The 17,981-nt window shown below is 47.1% G+C and overlaps 2 protein-coding genes across 3 annotated transcripts; one reads left to right on the plus strand and one right to left on the minus strand.

Moving 5' to 3' along the window:
* Positions 1-12: 12 nt before the first annotated feature.
* PMEL (premelanosome protein) lies at positions 13-9,438 on the minus strand (the record flags this gene model as incomplete). The annotated part of the gene is made up of 11 exons (XM_080935095.1): positions 13-145; positions 1,025-1,112; positions 1,208-1,413; positions 1,519-1,603; positions 1,797-1,913; positions 2,482-3,132; positions 3,375-3,536; positions 3,700-3,834; positions 4,595-4,741; positions 4,869-4,979; positions 9,366-9,438. 11 exons carry the CDS (start codon positions 9,436-9,438, stop codon positions 13-15), a joined length of 1,908 nt encoding a protein of 635 aa, XP_080791221.1.
* Positions 9,439-10,731: 1,293 nt separating this feature from the next.
* CDK2 (cyclin dependent kinase 2) lies at positions 10,732-17,908 on the plus strand. Of its 2 annotated transcripts, XM_080935156.1 has the most exons (8): positions 10,732-11,020; positions 11,721-11,798; positions 11,891-12,011; positions 13,062-13,232; positions 14,288-14,389; positions 15,702-15,845; positions 16,146-16,349; positions 16,613-17,908. In XM_080935156.1, exons 1-8 carry the CDS (start codon positions 10,905-10,907, stop codon positions 16,715-16,717), a joined length of 1,041 nt encoding a protein of 346 aa, XP_080791282.1. In that variant the 5' UTR covers positions 10,732-10,904; the 3' UTR covers positions 16,718-17,908. The 2 variants fall into 2 exon arrangements, with proteins under 2 accessions (XP_080791282.1, XP_080791281.1); XM_080935155.1 differs by lacking the exon at positions 15,702-15,845.
* Positions 17,909-17,981: the final 73 nt, after the last annotated feature.

The raw sequence follows: 17,981 nt of genomic DNA on the forward strand, positions 1-17,981 counted from the left end.
TCGTGAGAATGCTCAGACCTGCTGCCCGCTGAGGAGCGGGCTGTTTTCACCTAGGCGGCGAGCACGGAAGACTGGAGGCAGGCGCAGCCAGTGCATGCTACCAGGTGGCATTTGGGAAACTGAGCCCTGCTTCTTTAGTCTGTGCCTAGTATGGAGAGAAGGGAAAGCAGTCAGCAAGGGCAGCCTGCCTGTGCTAATCATATAGCCCAGGTTTGCTTGGCTTTGACTGGAGCTCTCTCCCCTCCTCCTTACTCTACCTAGTAGTTTTCACCTTCCCTTGTCTCTCTGGCCACTGACATACCTTCCCCTCTAACCCCTATAAATTTACACACACACACACACACACACACACACACACACACACACACACCTTTCTATATATATAGGATCTCACTATGTAGCTCTGGCTGTCTTGGAAACTTGCTATATAGACCAGACTAGTCTCAAACTCACTGAGATCCACCTACCTCTACCTCCTGAATGCTGGATCTAAGGGTGTGTGCTATCATATCCTGCAGAATTGATCTTTATCATGGGGGAATACTGTGTTTTACCTCAACTGTTCTGTGTTTTGTTTTATTTTGTTTGTCTGTTTATTTTATGTACATTGTAGCTGTCTTCAGACACACCAGAAGAGAGTATAGGATCCCATTACAGATGGTTGTGAGCCACCATGTGGTTGCTGGGAATTGAACCCAGGACCTCTGGAAGAGCAGTCAGTGCTCTAACCACTAAGCCATCTCTCCAGCCCCCTGGGCCACACTTAATATTAACCACAACTGCACACCATCAATTGTTTCACTCTTGTCTCTACCCCAGGAGGCTTGCCAACATCGCCTCTAATGCCAATGACCTTCACAACTTTGAAACTACTTCCCAAAGTTACCACATGAAGGCTGTAGCCCAGGCCTGTCTGACTTCCACCCCTAGGCTCTCTCCTGGACACCATGCTTCCACTAAGGAGCGGTGACTTTGCACCCGTGAAGAAAGAGCAGTTGGTGGAAATAGCAGGCGTTGGTCTTACCTATATATCAGAGATGCAAGGACCATGGCCACCAACACTAGTAAGACACCGACAAGCAAGGGAGCCTGCCCAAAGCCACCTTCTTGACCTGTAAGCAAGAATTCCAGACACTGCGTCAGTATCTTTCCCTCACAGTCAGCCTCTGTCTATCTCATCTTTTCTAGTTCTTGTTTAAGTACCTACCAGGAACAACAAGTTGGGTGCTGGCCATTGCCAGGCTGTTGGCATCAGCCAAAGACACATTGAGGCAATAAGTCCCTGAGCCACCTTTCAGTATTTGGTGTAGAACCAGCTGGCAGTCTGGGCTCGGTGGCACAGACTGGCACAGCCTCTGGGCAGGGGGCTGGCACCCTGGTGATGAAATGTCCATACAAGCTTCCTTGGGTAGCCTGAAAGAGTGTGAGCTTGTATCAGAGGATCTGGGAAGGGACAGAACTCCAGAAAGAGTGACAGTCATCCTTAAGGGTTAACAGGACAACCAGTAGGACACTCACCCGCCTTGGCAGGACACAGTCAGCTCAAATGCATCCCCCTCACTGGATGGTACAGCCTGCAGGATCTCAGCATTTTCAATACCCTCTGCAAGGTTGCAACTTTTTAAGTCAGGATTTTTCTACCAAGACCTTATACAGGAAAGCCCAGGGGATGTTCTCCCAAAACAATTTCTGCCATTGGGGCATTCTCATGTAACGTCTCCCAAGGTACATTACTATTGGCCAGCCCTGGCAGCTAATGCCTCCTCACCCCTGTCCCCAACATAGGCAAGACTCACGGACAATGTCCAGGGTGAGGGAAAAAGAACCATATCGATATAGAACACAGTCCAGGGGAACTTGTCTCTTCACAAGCATTATGGTGTCTGTGTCATCCAGTAGAGGGCTAATGGACCCTGTCAGAAGATTTGAGGGAACAGAGTCAAGAACTGTCTTAGAGACAGAGACCAAGCAGGCCTTGTCCCAAGCACAGCCAGAGACACAGGATCCTATAGTGACTGGCTTTGATTAGCTAAGATCTGATAGATCTCATATATAAAGAAGCTGTTAGGGAAAAAAATGTTTTTTTCCCCACATAGGGAAAGAACAAACCACACACACACACACACACACACACACACAACTCCAAGACTGGAAAAGTGGCTCAGTGGCTTAAAGTACTGGTTGATCTTATAGAAAATCTAGGTCCAGGGCTGGAGAGATGGCTCAGCAGTTAAGAGCACTGACTGCTCTTCCAGAGGTCCTGAGTTCAATTCCCAGCAACCACATGGTGGCTCACAACCATCTGTAATAGGATCTGATGCCCTCATCTGGTGTGTCTGAAGACAGCTACCGTGTACTCATAAATAAAATAAATAAATCTCAAGAGAGAGAAGGGGGAGGACTGATTAGCATCTGAGTCTGGGTAAGACTTCAGAGAGAACTGACAACCCACCTCCAAGAACCTAGTTCATGTGTTCTTACCGGTAGAACTTTGTGTGGGCTGCAATGGGCTGGCATCTGGACCCTCAGTTTTAGGGGTGGGTAATTCTTCAGCAGTAGTTTTCACCAACTCTGTGGTTGTTGCTTGTGCAACTGTGGTCCCAGAGGGCCTTGCGGGTGTGGTACCTGTACCCTCGATAGTTGACATCTCTGCCAGTGTTGTATCTACAACCACTGAGGTCAGCATCTGATCAGAGGTGGTAGCTGTGACCTCTGTGGTTGTCGTCTGTACAACTGTGGTTCCAGAGGGCTCTGTAGTTGGCATCTGGCCAGGTGTAGTACCCACAACCTTTGTAGTGGTTCCAGCTGCTTCTGCAGTAGGCACGTAGCCATCTGTGGTACCTGGGACTGGGGAGGAACCACAGGAAGCAAGAGGGATGGCAGCCTGCAGTACCACCTGGGCGGTGACTGAGCCCGACTCCAGATAAGTGTGAGTGACATCAAATGCCCTAGAGATCAGGGTTCCAGTACTGTCTCCAAAGTCCCACGTGTAGGAGAGGTCGGCCGCAGCCAAATAGCCACTGGGGTCGTGGAGCTGAAGGGTAAAGATGAGAGGATGATTTTTCAGGAAGTGCTTGTTCTCTCCGTCCAAGGCCTGGAGTTGGGACACACTCACGGAAAATGGTACCTGGTCTGCAGTTGGAGCCAGAAAAATCAGAACAGAGACCAAGTCATATCTCTTTCACAGCCACATTCTCCAGGCACAGGCTAACTGGCCAGGTTCTTTATTTGTCTCCAAGCCCCACATTTCTCTGCCCAGGTCTTTCTGCCCCTCCTCCTCTGAAGGTTGGATACCACTTCCTCTTTCTAATCCAAGCAACCTCCCCACCTTCTGCCCTAGGCCTGACTGGCCTTGTTCCTTCCTAAGCCCTTACCAGTAATGGTGAAGGTTGAACCGGACTGAGCAAGGGGCACATAGCTCCGGGACCCCCTTCGGTGGTACACAGTCACTTCCATGGTGTGTGTGCCCAGCCTTGCGTGGCCCGTTGGAATGCTCAGCCTGGACACTGGGCCCCCCAAAACTTGCCAGTATTGTCCTGAGAGAGAAGCAAGGAAGGAAAGGCAACTGGTCAAAGAAATGGAGAGGTAGTTTGAAAAGCCTTCAGAGAAGGGAGGTTAAGGATGCCCTCCAAAATGTGTCTGGAAGGGCAGGCTCCTCAGGTGGGATTACAGTTGGGAAGGGGCTATTAGAAACCTCACCCCAGGTCTTCCAAACATAAACAAAGCTTCTTCTTGGAGGCTTAGGACCAGATGGGCAGGGTCCACCATCAGGAAAGGTGCAGTTATCATCAGGTGCCTGTGGATAAACTGGCTGTCCGCCCCATACCTGGCTCCCTAGAAAGTAGACACAGTCAGCTTCAAGCTCTGTCATTTTTCCGTGGGCGCTCAAACTCCTAAGATGGTTCCTGGTGGATGGGGCTGTGGGAGTGTGCCTTAGCTGAACTACAGTCTCCATAACCCATGTAGGACAGTGGACCTGGTCTGCACAGTGGGGGATTTACGGAAACCACAACTTGAGATTCGTCTCATAGAGAACATAAATAGAAAACTGGATGTCCATAGAGTAAAATGCTTACAGAGACTCTCTAGCGAGATTCAAACAGTAAGTATTTACTATAGGGCCAGACAGCTCTTCTGAGTACTTTATGTAGCCTGTTTTCATCTTTTCAACATCCTGTCCGGGTACCACACCCGCTTTATAGACCGGAAAACGGGCACACAGCAGGTTACCCGTCCAGGGTCAGAGCTACCTATGGATGGATTTACATCTAAGTCTGTGAGACTTCACAGATCTGTTGTCCTCTGATTTGCAAACTATAATTTTATATATTTACAGTATATATTGACTATAATGAGTATAAACATCATTTGGGTTTTTTTTGTTTTATTGTTTTTTTGTTTGTTTCAAAGAGAATTCTATGAGGGATTAAGGTCTATGGAATGACACTTGACAAACACGTGTGAAGCCCTAGGTTTGAACCCCAGCACTGTTAAAAAATAGAAGAGGAAGGGGTTTTTCCCTGAGTTTACTGGGGATACACGCAAATCTGAGCCCCAGGAATAAGGCTTGGGAGGTGCTGGGAAAGGTACTTACCGTTGGTGGTGGTGTTGCTGGCCCAGACAACCTCACCATCCGGCAGTACCGTTTGGCTTCCAGGGAAGTGCAGGGTAACAGAAAAAGAGGCATTTGCACCAACCAGTGTAGGCCCATCGTTACTGACTTTCAGAGATACCTGGCCGCCTGGGAAAGGAGGCCGAGTCAGCTGGGACCCTGGTTTCCCCTCTCCAAACCTCTCACCCCACCTGCTTAATTTAACCCTGTTCTTAGTCCCCTCATATCCCATTGCCCCAGAATTTCCCAATCCTACCTCTCCAGCAGTTAGACCCCTGCACCTCTGTCCACTCGGGGTACAGCTGCCTATTCCAGGCTTCAGTTACAAGTTGCCTTGAGACATCACGCCAGTCCTGATTCCTGGATCCTAAAAGAAATGTGCTATAAAATCCTGGGGTCCTTAGTCCCTTCTCTGAGGGCAGTGCAAGGTCCCGTGTCATCTCACTGTTAAATTCAAAGTGAAATTTATTAATCTTGGAGGGGGAGGGCAGCACTGCAGTCTACCACTGAGCTGTCTTCTCAATGCTCCTCTCACTTTTCTTTAAATGCTTTTATTAACTCTTTAAAGCTGGGTGCATGCATTTAGTCCCAGCACTTAGAAGGGTGAGGCAGGTGGATCTCTGTGAGCTCAAGGCCAGCCAGGCTTACCAACAGAGCTCCAGGATGGCCAGGGCTACATAGAGAGACCCTGTCTTTAAAAGTCCTAGAAACAAAACTTATTTTGAGATAGGATCCCCTGATGCAGGCCTGCCTGGTCTGGAACCCACTTTGTAGAGCAGGCTGACTCAAACTCACAGACATCTGCCCGCCTCTGGAGCTCAAGGATTAAAGGCCTGCATCATCACACCAGAAAACCTTTTTATTTAAATTATTTATACACTCGTGCACACGCCCACTCACATGCTCACACCAGATGCTGGCATATGTGTGGATGTTAGATTTAAATTTTTAATGAAGGGGCTGGAGAGATGGATCAGTGGTTAAGAGCACTGAATGCTCTTCCAGAGGTCCTGAGTTCAATTCCCAGCAACCACATGGTGGCTCACAACCATCTGTAATGGGATCTGATGCCCTCTTCTGGTGTGTCTGAAAACAGCTACAGTGTACTTACATAATAAATAAATCTTAAAAAAAAAACTTTAAAAGCTTACGGCAGGAAAGATTGAACCCAGGGTTACAAGCACACTAAGGAAGCACTTATTTTTTGCTTTTTTTTCTTTTAGATAAAGTATCTCATAACCCCAGAGTGCTGAGGTTAATAGTGTGCTACCAAACCCGGCTTATTTTTATGAATTTTAATTATGTGAGTCTAGGTGCCCATAGAGGCCACAGCCACTGGAGTCCCTGGTACTGGAGTTATAGGCTTTTTTGAGGCACACTGACTGGAGGGGTACTGGGAAGGAACTCAGGTCCTCCAGAAAGGCAGCAAGTGCTCTGAACCACTGAGACTCTCCTGGCTGGTTTTACGACAACTTGACATAACTCAGTCATCGGACAGGAGAGGGCCTCAACGGAGAAATGCTTCCATAGGATTGGTGGCTTAATGGGATTTTCTTAATTAGTGATTGATGTGGGAAGGTCCAGCCCACTGTGGGTGGTGCCATCCCTAGGCTGGTGGTCCTGGGTTCTATCACAAAGCAGGCGGAGCAAGCCAGGGGAAGCAAGCCAGTAATCCATCCCCCTCGGTGGCCTCTGCATCAGCTCCTGCCTCCAGGTTTCTGTCCTGTTTGAGTTCCTGTCCTGACTTCCTTCAGTGGTGTGTAAGTGTAGTAAGCTGAATGAACCTTTTCCTCCCAAGTTGCTTTTGGTCATGGTGTTTTATCCCAACAATAGTAACCTATGCCACCCTCCTCTGATTGTGTTGTTGTTGTTTGGTGCTTTGTTTTGCTAATGGTGGTATTTAGAGTCTAATTCGGAGCTTTTTAAGTGCTGGAGAAGCATTCTCTCACTGAACTATATACCAGCCTGTTGTTTGAGATGAAGTCTTTATATGTTGTTGCATAGACTAGTCTTAAGTTTCTGGATTTGGGTGATTTTCTTGCCCATGACACTGTACCTGACTGCTGGGGGTGGAGAAGGGTTTGGTTTTTGTTGTTGTATTTCTTTTTTTTTTTTAACTTTCCTTGGCTGGCCCATGATTCTCTATGAAAACCAATTAGCCTCAGACTTACAGAGAAGACCCTTCTGCCTCCCAAGAGTTTTGATTAAAGGTGTGAGCCGCCATGTAACCCGAATAGCCTGGCTTTGTTTTTAAACTGACCCATAATCACCTTAAAATCTGCCCCTCGACTCCCCCTCCTTCTTTGTCTCTTTGGCCTTAGAAAACAGTCTCCTGCATAACAGGCTAGCTTCAAACTTAGTAGTAGACAATAACCCTTAAATCCCAGTCTTCCTGCTTTTACTGTCTTGATGCTAGGCTTAGGTATGTGCTAGAACCACACCAGGGCTAGAACCGGGGATCTGAGTCTGGCCAACTCTCTACAATCTAAACTATACCCATACTTCAGGTTCATCTTATTTTTGTTTTATATTTACTTTTCCGGCAGGGTTTCTTTGTGTGGCCCTGACTGTTCTGGAACTAAATTTATCAGCCATGCTGCCCTTGAACTCAGAAATTTGTTTGCCTGCGTCTACTTCCTGAGCGCTGGGATTAAAGGCATACACCACCATGGCCAGCTCGGCTGTTTTTTGTGTGTTTGTTTACTTTTGTCTTTTTAAAGAATATTCATTTTTGCTGGATGCTGGTGGTCTTTAATCTTTACACAGAGAAACCCTGTCTCAACAAACAAACAAAAAGTATAATATTCATTTTGAATTGATTTTTGTGAGAGTCTTTTGTCTGCATGTATGTTTGTGCACCAAATGCATGCTTGGTGACCCCTGATGCCAGAAGAGAACATCTGATCCCCTGGGTCTGGAATTAAAAACAGTTAGTTGTGAGCTGCCATGTGGGTGTGCTGGGAATTGAACCTGGGTCTTCTATAGGACCAGCCACTGAACTAACTCTCCAGTCCTTCAGAGTTTTGTTTGTTTGTTTTAACATGGTAGAAAGGCCACTGTGACATCAGGATATGTACTCAGGAGTCAGGAGCACCATGAGGTTGACAGCACCAACTACAAAGTGAGTTCCAGAGCAGCCAGGTCTAAAGAACCTTGTCTCAAAGAGGAGGAAGGAGAGGAAGAGAGGAGGAAGAGGGGGAGGGGAGAAAGAGGGAAGAGAGAAAGAAAGAAAGAAAGAAAGAAAGAAAGAAAGAAAGGGAGGGATGGAGGAAGAGAGGGAGAAAGCAGGGAGACGAGAGAGGAATGAGAAGAAGTGGGTACAGGTTGGAGGTGGGGACAAAGCAGACATAATTAATATAATTTAGTTGGGTATATTGTGCCACGTCTGTAATCCCGAAGGAGCAGGAAAATCACTGCAAGTTGGAGGCCAGCTGGGGTTACACTGGGAGATCAGAGCTAATATGTATGTCTGAAAAGAAAGGAATAAAATGGGCTTCCACATTCCTTCACCCAAATCTAAAACCCATCAACGTTTTGATAATGTTGCTTTATCCTTATTGGTTGCTGTTTTCGCCTGAAGTATGTATTCAGAAGACAATCTTGGGCAAGTGAGATGGTTTATGGGATAAAGATGCTTTCTGCCCAGCCTGACAACCAGAGTTTGTTCCCCGGGGCTCACATGGTAGGGGGAAAATAACCAAAACCAAAAACTAAAGTCAGTGTTTGAAATGTTAGCACAGTTCCTCTAGAGCCTCAGACATGTGGGTATGAGCAGAACCTTTGCAAACCATGTCAAGGAACTCCGTCTCGGGCAAGTAATGAAAAGGAAAGACAGAAGCCTAGGCATTGCAGTACAAATGAAGCCAGATTGAGGAACTTTGCAGAAATTTGTAAGGCCAGGGATCCAGCAGAGAAAAGGAGGCTGTGAATATATATAAATAATGGGAGCCCGGGTTCTGTGGGGGTGGCTATGCTCAGACCACGGCTCCATCCCTGGAGTGCTTGACCACAGAGGCAGGAACAGTCATAAGACCCATCATTCTCTTTGACCACCCACCCTCCTCCTCAGCAACACGGGACATTCCAGACCCTCTCACCACCCTTAACTCCCTCCCCTTGCTCCTGTCACGAGGGAGGCCTCAATCCCCCAGAGTCCTTTCATGTGATGCTCAGCTGAGACCCTTCTGAGACCTCTCCCAGCCCTAGAACATAAGGCCTGGGCTATATTCATCCACCCCCAGTGCAGAAGGCCTTTTTCAGCTTGGTCTACTGAATACCCCATTCTTTTTCTCTCTACTTTCTATCTCCTACCACTAGCACTTAAGATATTGCCCAAAGGATCTCTCCCTTATGCCACCTTCTCGGAGCCCCTGTTTGAACTGACTGCTCTAGGAAGCCTCAGAATTAGGGGCCTGCCTTCTGCCCCTTGCACCAGATAGAAATATGTCTACGCTCCACCCTTAATATCACATCTAAAGCAGGGCACAGTGGTTTAAGACTGTAATCCCAATACTTAGGAGGTAGAAACAAGAGGATCAGGAGTTCCAGTCCATCCTTGGGTACATAGCAACTCAGAGGCTAGCCTGGGCTACACTGGACCTTGTCTTGAACAAATAAAAAACAAAACTATATCCTCACTAAATCAAATAGGACAAGCCTGAGATATTTTTACTTGTCTGATTAGAAGGTGGAAACCCAGAGCAGGTGTTCAACTTGCTCCTGACCCCCCCCACACACACACACACTCACTCACCTTCTATGGCCCCCACAGCCAGCAGAGCTCTTAGCACAAGCACAGGAAGGAAGTTCCTTCTCTGGACACCCATACTGGTCCTCCTTTCAGTAGCCAAAGGTACCAGGGGGTGGGAATGAGACCCTATATAGAAAGGATGCTCATTTGCATAGGCCTTCCTCCTCTCCCTCCAGAGGAGGGGAAACCTGGAAAAAGGAAAGGGCCGGAACTGATTTCAGCCCACTACTCCAATGACAGTTTCTGGTTTCACTGGGTCACATTCATTGACACACACTTATTCTGGAAAGAGGTGGCTGACGGGCAGCTGCAATTCACATACTTCACGGTCACAATTCAGCAAGACAGAGCAAAGAGAATTGAGTCAAACTGAGTTCCTTAAGACAGAAACAGCACCCTTATCCAAAAGTAGTCAGAAGAATCTGGGAGTATAGATTGCCAGCAATAAAACAACACAAGCAGCCAACGAACCCCGAAACAGTGAGACAGTATTAAGCTAGGCTGAGAAACGACTCTGTTATCTAGCCAAAGAATCCTTTACAATAAGAGTCCGATTTTCCAGCCTGGCCTATACACAGTGAGTTCCAGGACAGCCAAGATTACACAGAGAAACCTTGTCTCGAAAAAAGAAAAAGAAAAAGGAGGGAGGGAGGGGAGAGAGAGAGAGTCCCGATTTCGTGTCCCACGTGGCGGCACACGGGAGACCGAGCCAAAGCCAAACGGATCTCTGTGAGTTTGAAGACAACTTGGACTTTTGAACGCATTCCAACCAACAAGGGCTGTATTATGAGATGTCTCAAAAAAAAAAAAAAAAAAAAAAAAAAAAAAAAAAGCAGGTGGGAGTGCTAGAGAAACGCCACCGCTGTTAGAGCACAAGCTGCTCTTGCAGACCAGAAAGTTCAGCTCCAGCACCCAAGTCAGGATCACGACCGCCTAAGACCTCAGCTCCAGGGTATCTGCTGCTTCTGTGAAAACCTACATACAGAGACACGCAAACGCATACATAGTTTAAAATAAAACACATATTCTTTTTCTTTTAAGGATTCCCAGGTTTTGCTTTTTAAAAGAGACTTTTTGGGCCAGGTGGAATTTAATCTCATCCAAGAGATGGTGGAAGTTGTGAGGGAAAGGTAAGAAAATCGTAGACCAGTTGCGGCCTGCGGAGCCTAAACCAGGAACTGGGGATAAGTTGCGCTGCCGCCCCTCGGCTCGCCCGCCCAGGGCGGGGCCTCTGAGGCGGGAGCGCGGGGGTCCGGTCCGCCCTCGTGACGTAAACCAATCGGAAGGGCGGGAGGCGGGGCCAGAGAAACGCGGGAAGGAGGGGCGGGGCCTCTGATGGCCGTCTGGAGCAGTGGGGGAGGCGGCAACATTGTTTCAAGTTGGACAAATTGTCAAGGGCTGAGCTCTCCTTGCGTTCCATCCCGAGCTGGGGCTGCGGTGCTCACCGGGGCCCCCAGGTCCTCCGCTCCGAGTGTCGGGCCCGCTTTCGTCAGGGTTCCCGGGCCCCGCTCCCGGGGGCCTGAGCCGCCTCACTAGCGCTCCATGGAGAACTTCCAAAAGGTGGAGAAGATTGGAGAGGGCACGTATGGAGTGGTGTACAAAGCCAAAAACAAGTTGACGGGAGAAGTTGTGGCGCTCAAGAAAATCCGGCTCGACACGTGAGTGGCCTCCGGAGCCGGAACTCCTTTGCCGGGACATCTTGGCTGCCCCCGCCCCAACCCCCTACCCCAACAGGCGGGTAGCCTCCCGGGACCGGAAGGTAGCGGGGAGGGACTCCTGAAGCGAGCGGTGGGTTGGCGGACGGTAGACGCTTTCCCGGAGGAGACGCTCCCCGGGCTAGAATTCAGGGGAAAGTTTTTTTTTTTTGTCGTGCTCCACCCGGTGTGCTCCCAAATCTGCAAGCTGAGAGACTTGGGAAGAGAAAGTGGGAGATGGGAGCCGAGGTAGGGTCCAGGGCTGTTCATGGAGTTGGGTTATGTGGAAACCAGAGAAAAGCTCCTTTCTGAATGGAGAGCTCTCCTCACTGCTCCAGCACCATACTTAGAACCCTCACCCTCTTTCAAAAGAATGGCAGTTGAGACTCGCTGGCCCTCTGGGGAGGCTGGGAGCTACTCTCACCCCCTCCCTTATTACCTTTCCTCTGTTTTTTATTTACCTGGAGGCTCCTCTTACCTTCCACTGGAAAAAGAGGAAACAATGACCTTAAATATATCTAAAAGCCACACCCTGACTACCCAGGAATTAACTCCTGACAGCACCTTTCCTTTCTGACTTCCTAAGGGGGTTGGGGGTTGTGTATCTCTGAGAGAATAATGTTTGTAACCGAATTCTCGTCTGTGTTTTCCCAACCTCTCCAAGTGAGACTGAAGGTGTACCCAGTACTGCCATCCGAGAGATCTCTCTCCTTAAGGAACTTAATCACCCTAATATCGTCAAGTAAGTCTAGTCTGAGAGATGACCACCAAGATGAATTCTGTTTCCTTAGACTCAGAATTTCTCTCCCTCATCTCCTGGGACTTCTCTTGCAGGTTGCTGGATGTGATTCACACAGAAAATAAGCTTTATCTGGTGTTTGAATTTCTGCACCAGGACCTCAAGAAATTCATGGATGCCTCTGCTCTCACGGGCATTCCTCTTCCCCTGATCAAGGTAATCCCGTTCAATTCCAGCCCACATGTTTTAGGGAAAACTAGAGGCAGGTAATTCAGACAGGTAATGATTTATTTTTAGACTTCAGACTTTAACACTCCCCCTTTCCTGCTCATTAGTCATTAACTCTAGACTGGACAGAAGAATCAAAATTAAGCTCCTGTGAATCAACCTAGGCAGCTCAGGCAGGAAGGGGATCAGATAGTACTCAGAAAAAGGAGATTGAGTGAGTTGGGTTCCTTGAAAAAAAATTCTTCCCCCCTGTGTTGTGTGAAAAATAACCAGTGAGTCTCTGTTGTCTGCTTTTGAGCTGCACTCACTCCTGGAAGCACTTTGAATGTATCAGCAAATACCTACTCAACACACAGTCACTTAACATTTCAATGTGCTGGGTGCTTGGTATTGAAGGGATACAAAAACTGAGTAGTATCTGGTCTATATCCTTGACAGGTTGAATAGGACATCACTATTGGGATGGTATTGGCAGAAAGGGGATAACACCTTAAATGTAAATACGAGACTATCCAAAAGGAAAAAAAAACAGACATGGATATTAAACATGTGGTTATGTTGTAGTTAATGTGTGTTGGCTCGTGCTTGCAATCCTAACACTTGGGAGGCTGAAGCAGGAGGATGTCTGTGAGTGCAAGGACAGCCAAGCTACAAAGTTCCAGGCCAGGAAGACAATACCTTTAAAAACAAACAGGGCTGACAAGACAGCTCAGCAGGTAAAAGCACCGGCCTCCAAGCCTGCTGACCTGATAACCTGAACTCCATCCCCAGGTCCCACACAAGAAGAAAATGAGCTCCTGCAAGTTGTCTTCTGACTTTCACACATGCACTGTGGCAGGGGCATGCCACTCCCATAAGTAAACAAACACAAATAAATAAAACATAACTAAAGAATTAAAGGACCCCTCCCCCAAATGTATAGATAGTGTAGTTCTTCTCATCTAATATAGTTAAGGTTTTATTGAATTTTGAGGGCAAAGGATATGTCGTATCTGCTGGCTGTGATGAGGAAACAAACCTCCCTCCCTCCTTTGCCAGAGCTATCTGTTCCAGCTACTCCAGGGCCTAGCTTTCTGCCATTCTCACCGTGTCCTGCATCGAGACCTTAAGCCCCAGAACCTGCTTATCAATGCAGAGGGGTCCATCAAGCTAGCAGACTTTGGACTAGCAAGAGCCTTTGGAGTCCCTGTCCGTACTTACACTCATGAGGTAAGTCCTTTTATGGTTTTCCTTAAGAATCTTGGGAGATGTTCATGGCAGCATTCAGAAGTTACCAAGATTCTGGGGCAAGAGTTCCTTGGTAAATGGACTCTCCGAGGGCCAACCCAAGGGTCTTTAATTATTTATGTGAAGTGTATGCGTGTTTTGCTTGCATGTTGTATCTGTGCCACATGCGTGCCTGGTGCTCACAGGAGTCAAAAGTGTCTGATCCCCTGAAACTATAGTTATAGATTGTAGTGAGGTGCCAGATAGGTGCTGGGAATTGAACCTGGTTCCTCTGTAAGAACAGTAAGTGCTCTTAACTGCCAAGCAGTCACTCTAGCTTTCACCCAAAGTGTCTTAAAATATGCACTCAATTCATACAACAAAGTTGCCCGGACTTAGATATTAGGCCAGGAAAACTGGTTGCCATGTCATTTAAATATCTCAGATTTTCCAGGAAGGTCCGAAATCTGAGGATTTTGAATACATTACTGGATAGACAGATGGTTCAACAGTTAGGAGCCTATAATGGTCTTGCAGATGACCTGAATTCAGTTCTTAGAGCCCATGTCCCGCAGTTCGAAATCACCCTGAACTCCAGCTCCAGGGCATCAGATCCTTTCTTCTGGCTTCTGAGGGCACTGCATAGTTGTGGAAACCTACATAGATGTGCATATATGCATGTTATTGAAATAAACCTAGATAGACATGCATGTATGCATGTTATTGAAATAAACCTACATAGATGTGCATGTATGCATGTTATTGAAATAAACCTACATAGATGTGCATGTATGCATGTTATTGAAACAAACCTACATAGATGTGCATATATGCATGTTATTGAAATAAACCTAGATAGACATGCATGTATGCATGTTATTGAAATAAACCTACATAGATGTGCATGTATGCATGTTATTGAAATAAACCTACATAGATGTGCATGTATGCATGTTATTGAAATAAGAAAGAAAACAGTCAAATCCTTTTTAAATAGAAGCTGGAAGGTATGTGACCCTCCCTGCCTTGTAAAGCCCTGATGTCCTCTTCTTCCGCAGGTGGTGACCCTGTGGTACCGAGCACCTGAAATTCTTCTGGGCTGCAAATACTACTCCACAGCCGTGGATATCTGGAGCCTGGGCTGCATCTTCGCTGAAATGGTATGGAGACTAACCAGGTTCTACAGCCCACCTATGCCCATACCCAAGAGCAAAGCCCATTTTCTTGACCTGGAACCATGGTCCTTTTATCACAGGGTTCTCTCAGGTGTCCCCACTACAGAGGTGGTTGCCCTGATACCAACTACAATTTTGGAATATCCCTGAACAGATTTATTTATCTAGTATATATCTCTCTCTTGCCCACCAAGTGAGCTCACTCCACCCTGTACCTATTGAGCTGTTCTGTCTTGTTTTGTTTCTGTTGCTCTGTTTTGAGAGAGTCTCACTATGTAGCCCGGACTGGCTTCGTATCCTTGAGCTTCTGCTCCGTCGGCTCCACTCTCCACGGTTAGCATCTAGCCCCTGGGATGGACTTGGCAGGCATGAGCCACCCTGATGGCTTCACTCATTCAGCTGTTTCAGCTTTAATCCTCAAATATTTGGAAGAATGAGTTCCGTTTAGTACAACAGGTGGCCCTCAGGCCACATGCTTCCAACGATCACTGTGAATGTGGCCTTAACACAAAATCATAAACGAATTTAAAACAGTGGGCTTTTGTTTTGTTGGCGGAAGGGATTTTCGGTTTGTTGTTTTGTCGCTTGCGTTTGGTTTGGGATTGGTTGGTTGCTTGCTTGGTTTTTTGTTTTGTTTTCATGTTTTGGGTTTTGTGTGTGTGTGTGTGTGTGTGTGTGTGTGTGTGTGTGCACAAGTGTGTGCGCGTGCACCCGCACACGTTTTGCAAGGCAAGGTTTCTCTGTGTATCCCTGGCTGTCCTGGAACTTATTCCATAGACCAGGCTGGCCTCAAACTCAAAGATCTACCTGCCTCTGCCTCCCAAGTGCTAAGTTAAAGGTGTGCACCCACCTTTGGTTTTTTAAAATTTGATTTAATGGTAATTGAGCTTGAACTCTGTGGCTGAAACGTCATGTCACAGTGTTAAGGGTTGGACAAGTCTGTTTTGTCTCTGTCCTATAGACCTGTTCTTAGACACAAGGAATTTAGTAAAGGCAAACGGGTTCAACTGATCCATGCCTGTCATTTTTGTAGACTTGGTCATGCCCCACCCCCTCAACCTCTGGCTTTTCAGATTGAAGGATCCTTTAAGCCTAGCTTCACATGGGACCTCCCATCCTATTTAATGCAACTGTGGATAGACAGATCAGTAATATTTTTATGGTCCTTTGGGTTGAACCTGGGGGCTTGGAGACCATTAGCCTAGATATATATATACATATAGAATGTGAATTTATCCACCAGTACCTTACAACTGCCCATATTCCTCTCTCAATTCATCAAAAAATATTTGTTAAGCACCTAGTGTGTACCCAGCACCATGCTAAGTGCTGTGGGGAGCACAGAAGAAATGGAAGACACAGTCTCTGCCCGCTGTGCTCCTATCTAGAAGTGGCTGCATCACAAGGAGGGGGGATGGCCGCAGTGTCTACCCCACACCCCGTGAGTGGCTTGGGATCCCTTTGCTACTAGTCAGTGGCACCCCAGACATTCACCCCCTCCCAGCCCCACCCAGCCTTGGGGATCTATGAAGCCACGGTTGGGGGAAGGAAGGAGGGGCAAGGAGACAGATAAGGGACTTCATTGTCTCAAGCTCTGTATGACCGACCCCATGATCAGCCCTGGGGAGGGGAGTCATGGGCCCTGCTGACCTTTCACTGCCTATGGGAACCTCCTTTGTACAAAGAGCAATGTGGACTGACGTCAGTGTGGGTTTTGCCTTTCCTCTTTCCCCATTTTTAGGTGACCCGCCGAGCCCTGTTCCCTGGAGATTCTGAGATTGACCAACTCTTCCGAATCTTTCGGACTCTGGGGACCCCAGATGAGGTGGTTTGGCCAGGAGTTACCTCTATGCCTGATTATAAGCCAAGTTTCCCCAAGTGGGCCCGGCAAGATTTTAGCAAAGTTGTGCCTCCCCTGGATGAGGATGGACGGAGCTTGTTATCGGTAAGTGCCGGGAATAGATGCCTGTAAGCACTCTCCCACCCTCCAGAGAAGAGCTTTTCCTTCTGAGGAGAAGCTAAGCCCCTGAGCTCTGCTAGAAGTACCTTAGCCCTTGCTCCCTCTTCATCAGTAGGCTGGTTCAGATGCGGGAGGAGGGAAATGAGAACTGGGTAAGAAGAACGCCAGTTCCCAAGTTCCTGAGTACACCTGCTGTCTGTGTGGTCCACTGCCACATCACTGAACTCAGAATATATTTCTCTCTCCAGCAAATGCTGCACTATGACCCCAACAAGCGGATTTCAGCCAAAGCAGCCCTGGCTCACCCTTTCTTCCAGGATGTAACTAAACCAGTGCCCCACCTTCGACTCTGATGTTCTTCCCAAAGCCCTCTTCACCTGTGGCCTGACCTGACCCTGGGCCTTTTGGACACAGGTCAGCCTTCTGTTTTCTGGCTGTCTTAGCACTCGAATTTTTCTCTTGGCCAGCCAGTTCTAGGAATTCAGAGGTGCAGGGAAGGATTAGGTGAAAAAGGGGAAAGTTTTGGCATTAGATGCACTTAACCCAACTTCCACTAGCTTCTCTCCCTCTCGCCAGTCATTACTAAGAAAGATTGGTATTCAAAGCAAAACCGAAAGTTCTCCTGTGTCTTGTTTTGCCATCCCAACCTTAAGACTGTCTCATAGTTACCACGTTGAGGGGAACACCCCCAGACTCCTGCTGCCAATGTTTTGTAAACTAATGAGCAGAAGCCTAAGTTGGGACAGTTCAGAACCAGGCAAGAGGGGTCCGTTTTAATGAATTAGATTTAAAAAATAGACCTAAGCCGTTTGTACCTTAGTTTTAGTGTTTGGCCTGACCTAGCAATCAAGGAGGCCCAGTTGGAGAAACAGAGAAATGATTCCCTCCAGTGCCATGTCTACCTTCCCTCGGCAGGAAGAGCCAGGAGGGCACAGGGCTTGCGCTTTGCTCTGGTCTGTTCAGTGTGGTTCACAGGGCAAGATGAAAGACACTTGAATTTCCCTTTTTGGCAATCTTACTGTTTTCTGGTGCTGAGGCCGAACCCAGGACCTTGCCCTCACTAAGTAAATGCCCCACCAATGAGCCAGATTTCTAGCCCTCCTTTTGGAAGCTCAGTTCTTCCATTGTCAGAAGGCCTTATTACCATCTTCCTCTGAGAGTCACCCCTCACTCCCTAGGAGTGGAAGCGAGCATTTTGAGAATGCTGATACTTTTTAAAGGCTTTGACCTGGTTAGGTCATTGGGGGATATTTTCTATAAAAGAGTGAACAATTATATTTATATTTCAAGTTAGAGTAGTTTGGATATTTTAGTGGTTTTGTTGTTGGTTTGTTTTGTTTTTTTGTTTTGTTGTTTTTTTTTTTTTTTTTTTTTTTGGTTAGTGTGGATGGATTTGTTGCCATGTGCACTTTGGGATTTTTGTAATTGTTTAAAGAAAATATTCTTTTTATGATTTTCTTCTCCCACCCCCTTGTCCTCCAGTGTTCTGTTAATATATTTTGTAATTTAGTTTGTAATTCATTAAAAGAAAATATTCTCAGCTGTTTAGTGAATCTCTTTCATATTTATCACTTATTTACTGGAAAGAATGGTGTGGGTGACATTCTGAATGTGAAA

The sequence above is a fragment of the Micromys minutus genome (genome assembly GCF_963924665.1).
Source record: "Micromys minutus genome assembly, chromosome: 22".
Classification (NCBI taxonomy): Eukaryota; Metazoa; Chordata; class Mammalia; order Rodentia; family Muridae; genus Micromys; species Micromys minutus.

Excerpts from the sequence above, each read along its gene's own strand:
- CDK2 (XM_080935156.1), top strand. The coding sequence starts at position 10,905 with ATGGAGAACTTCCAAAAGGTGGAGAAGATTGGAGAGGGCACGTATGGA. Across the intron at positions 11,021-11,720 it reads AAGAAAATCCGGCTCGACAC|TGAGACTGAAGGTGTACCCA; the intron begins GTGAGTGGCCTC and ends AACCTCTCCAAG. Across the intron at positions 14,390-15,701 it reads GCTGCATCTTCGCTGAAATG|CACCTAGTGTGTACCCAGCA; the intron begins GTATGGAGACTA and ends ATATTTGTTAAG.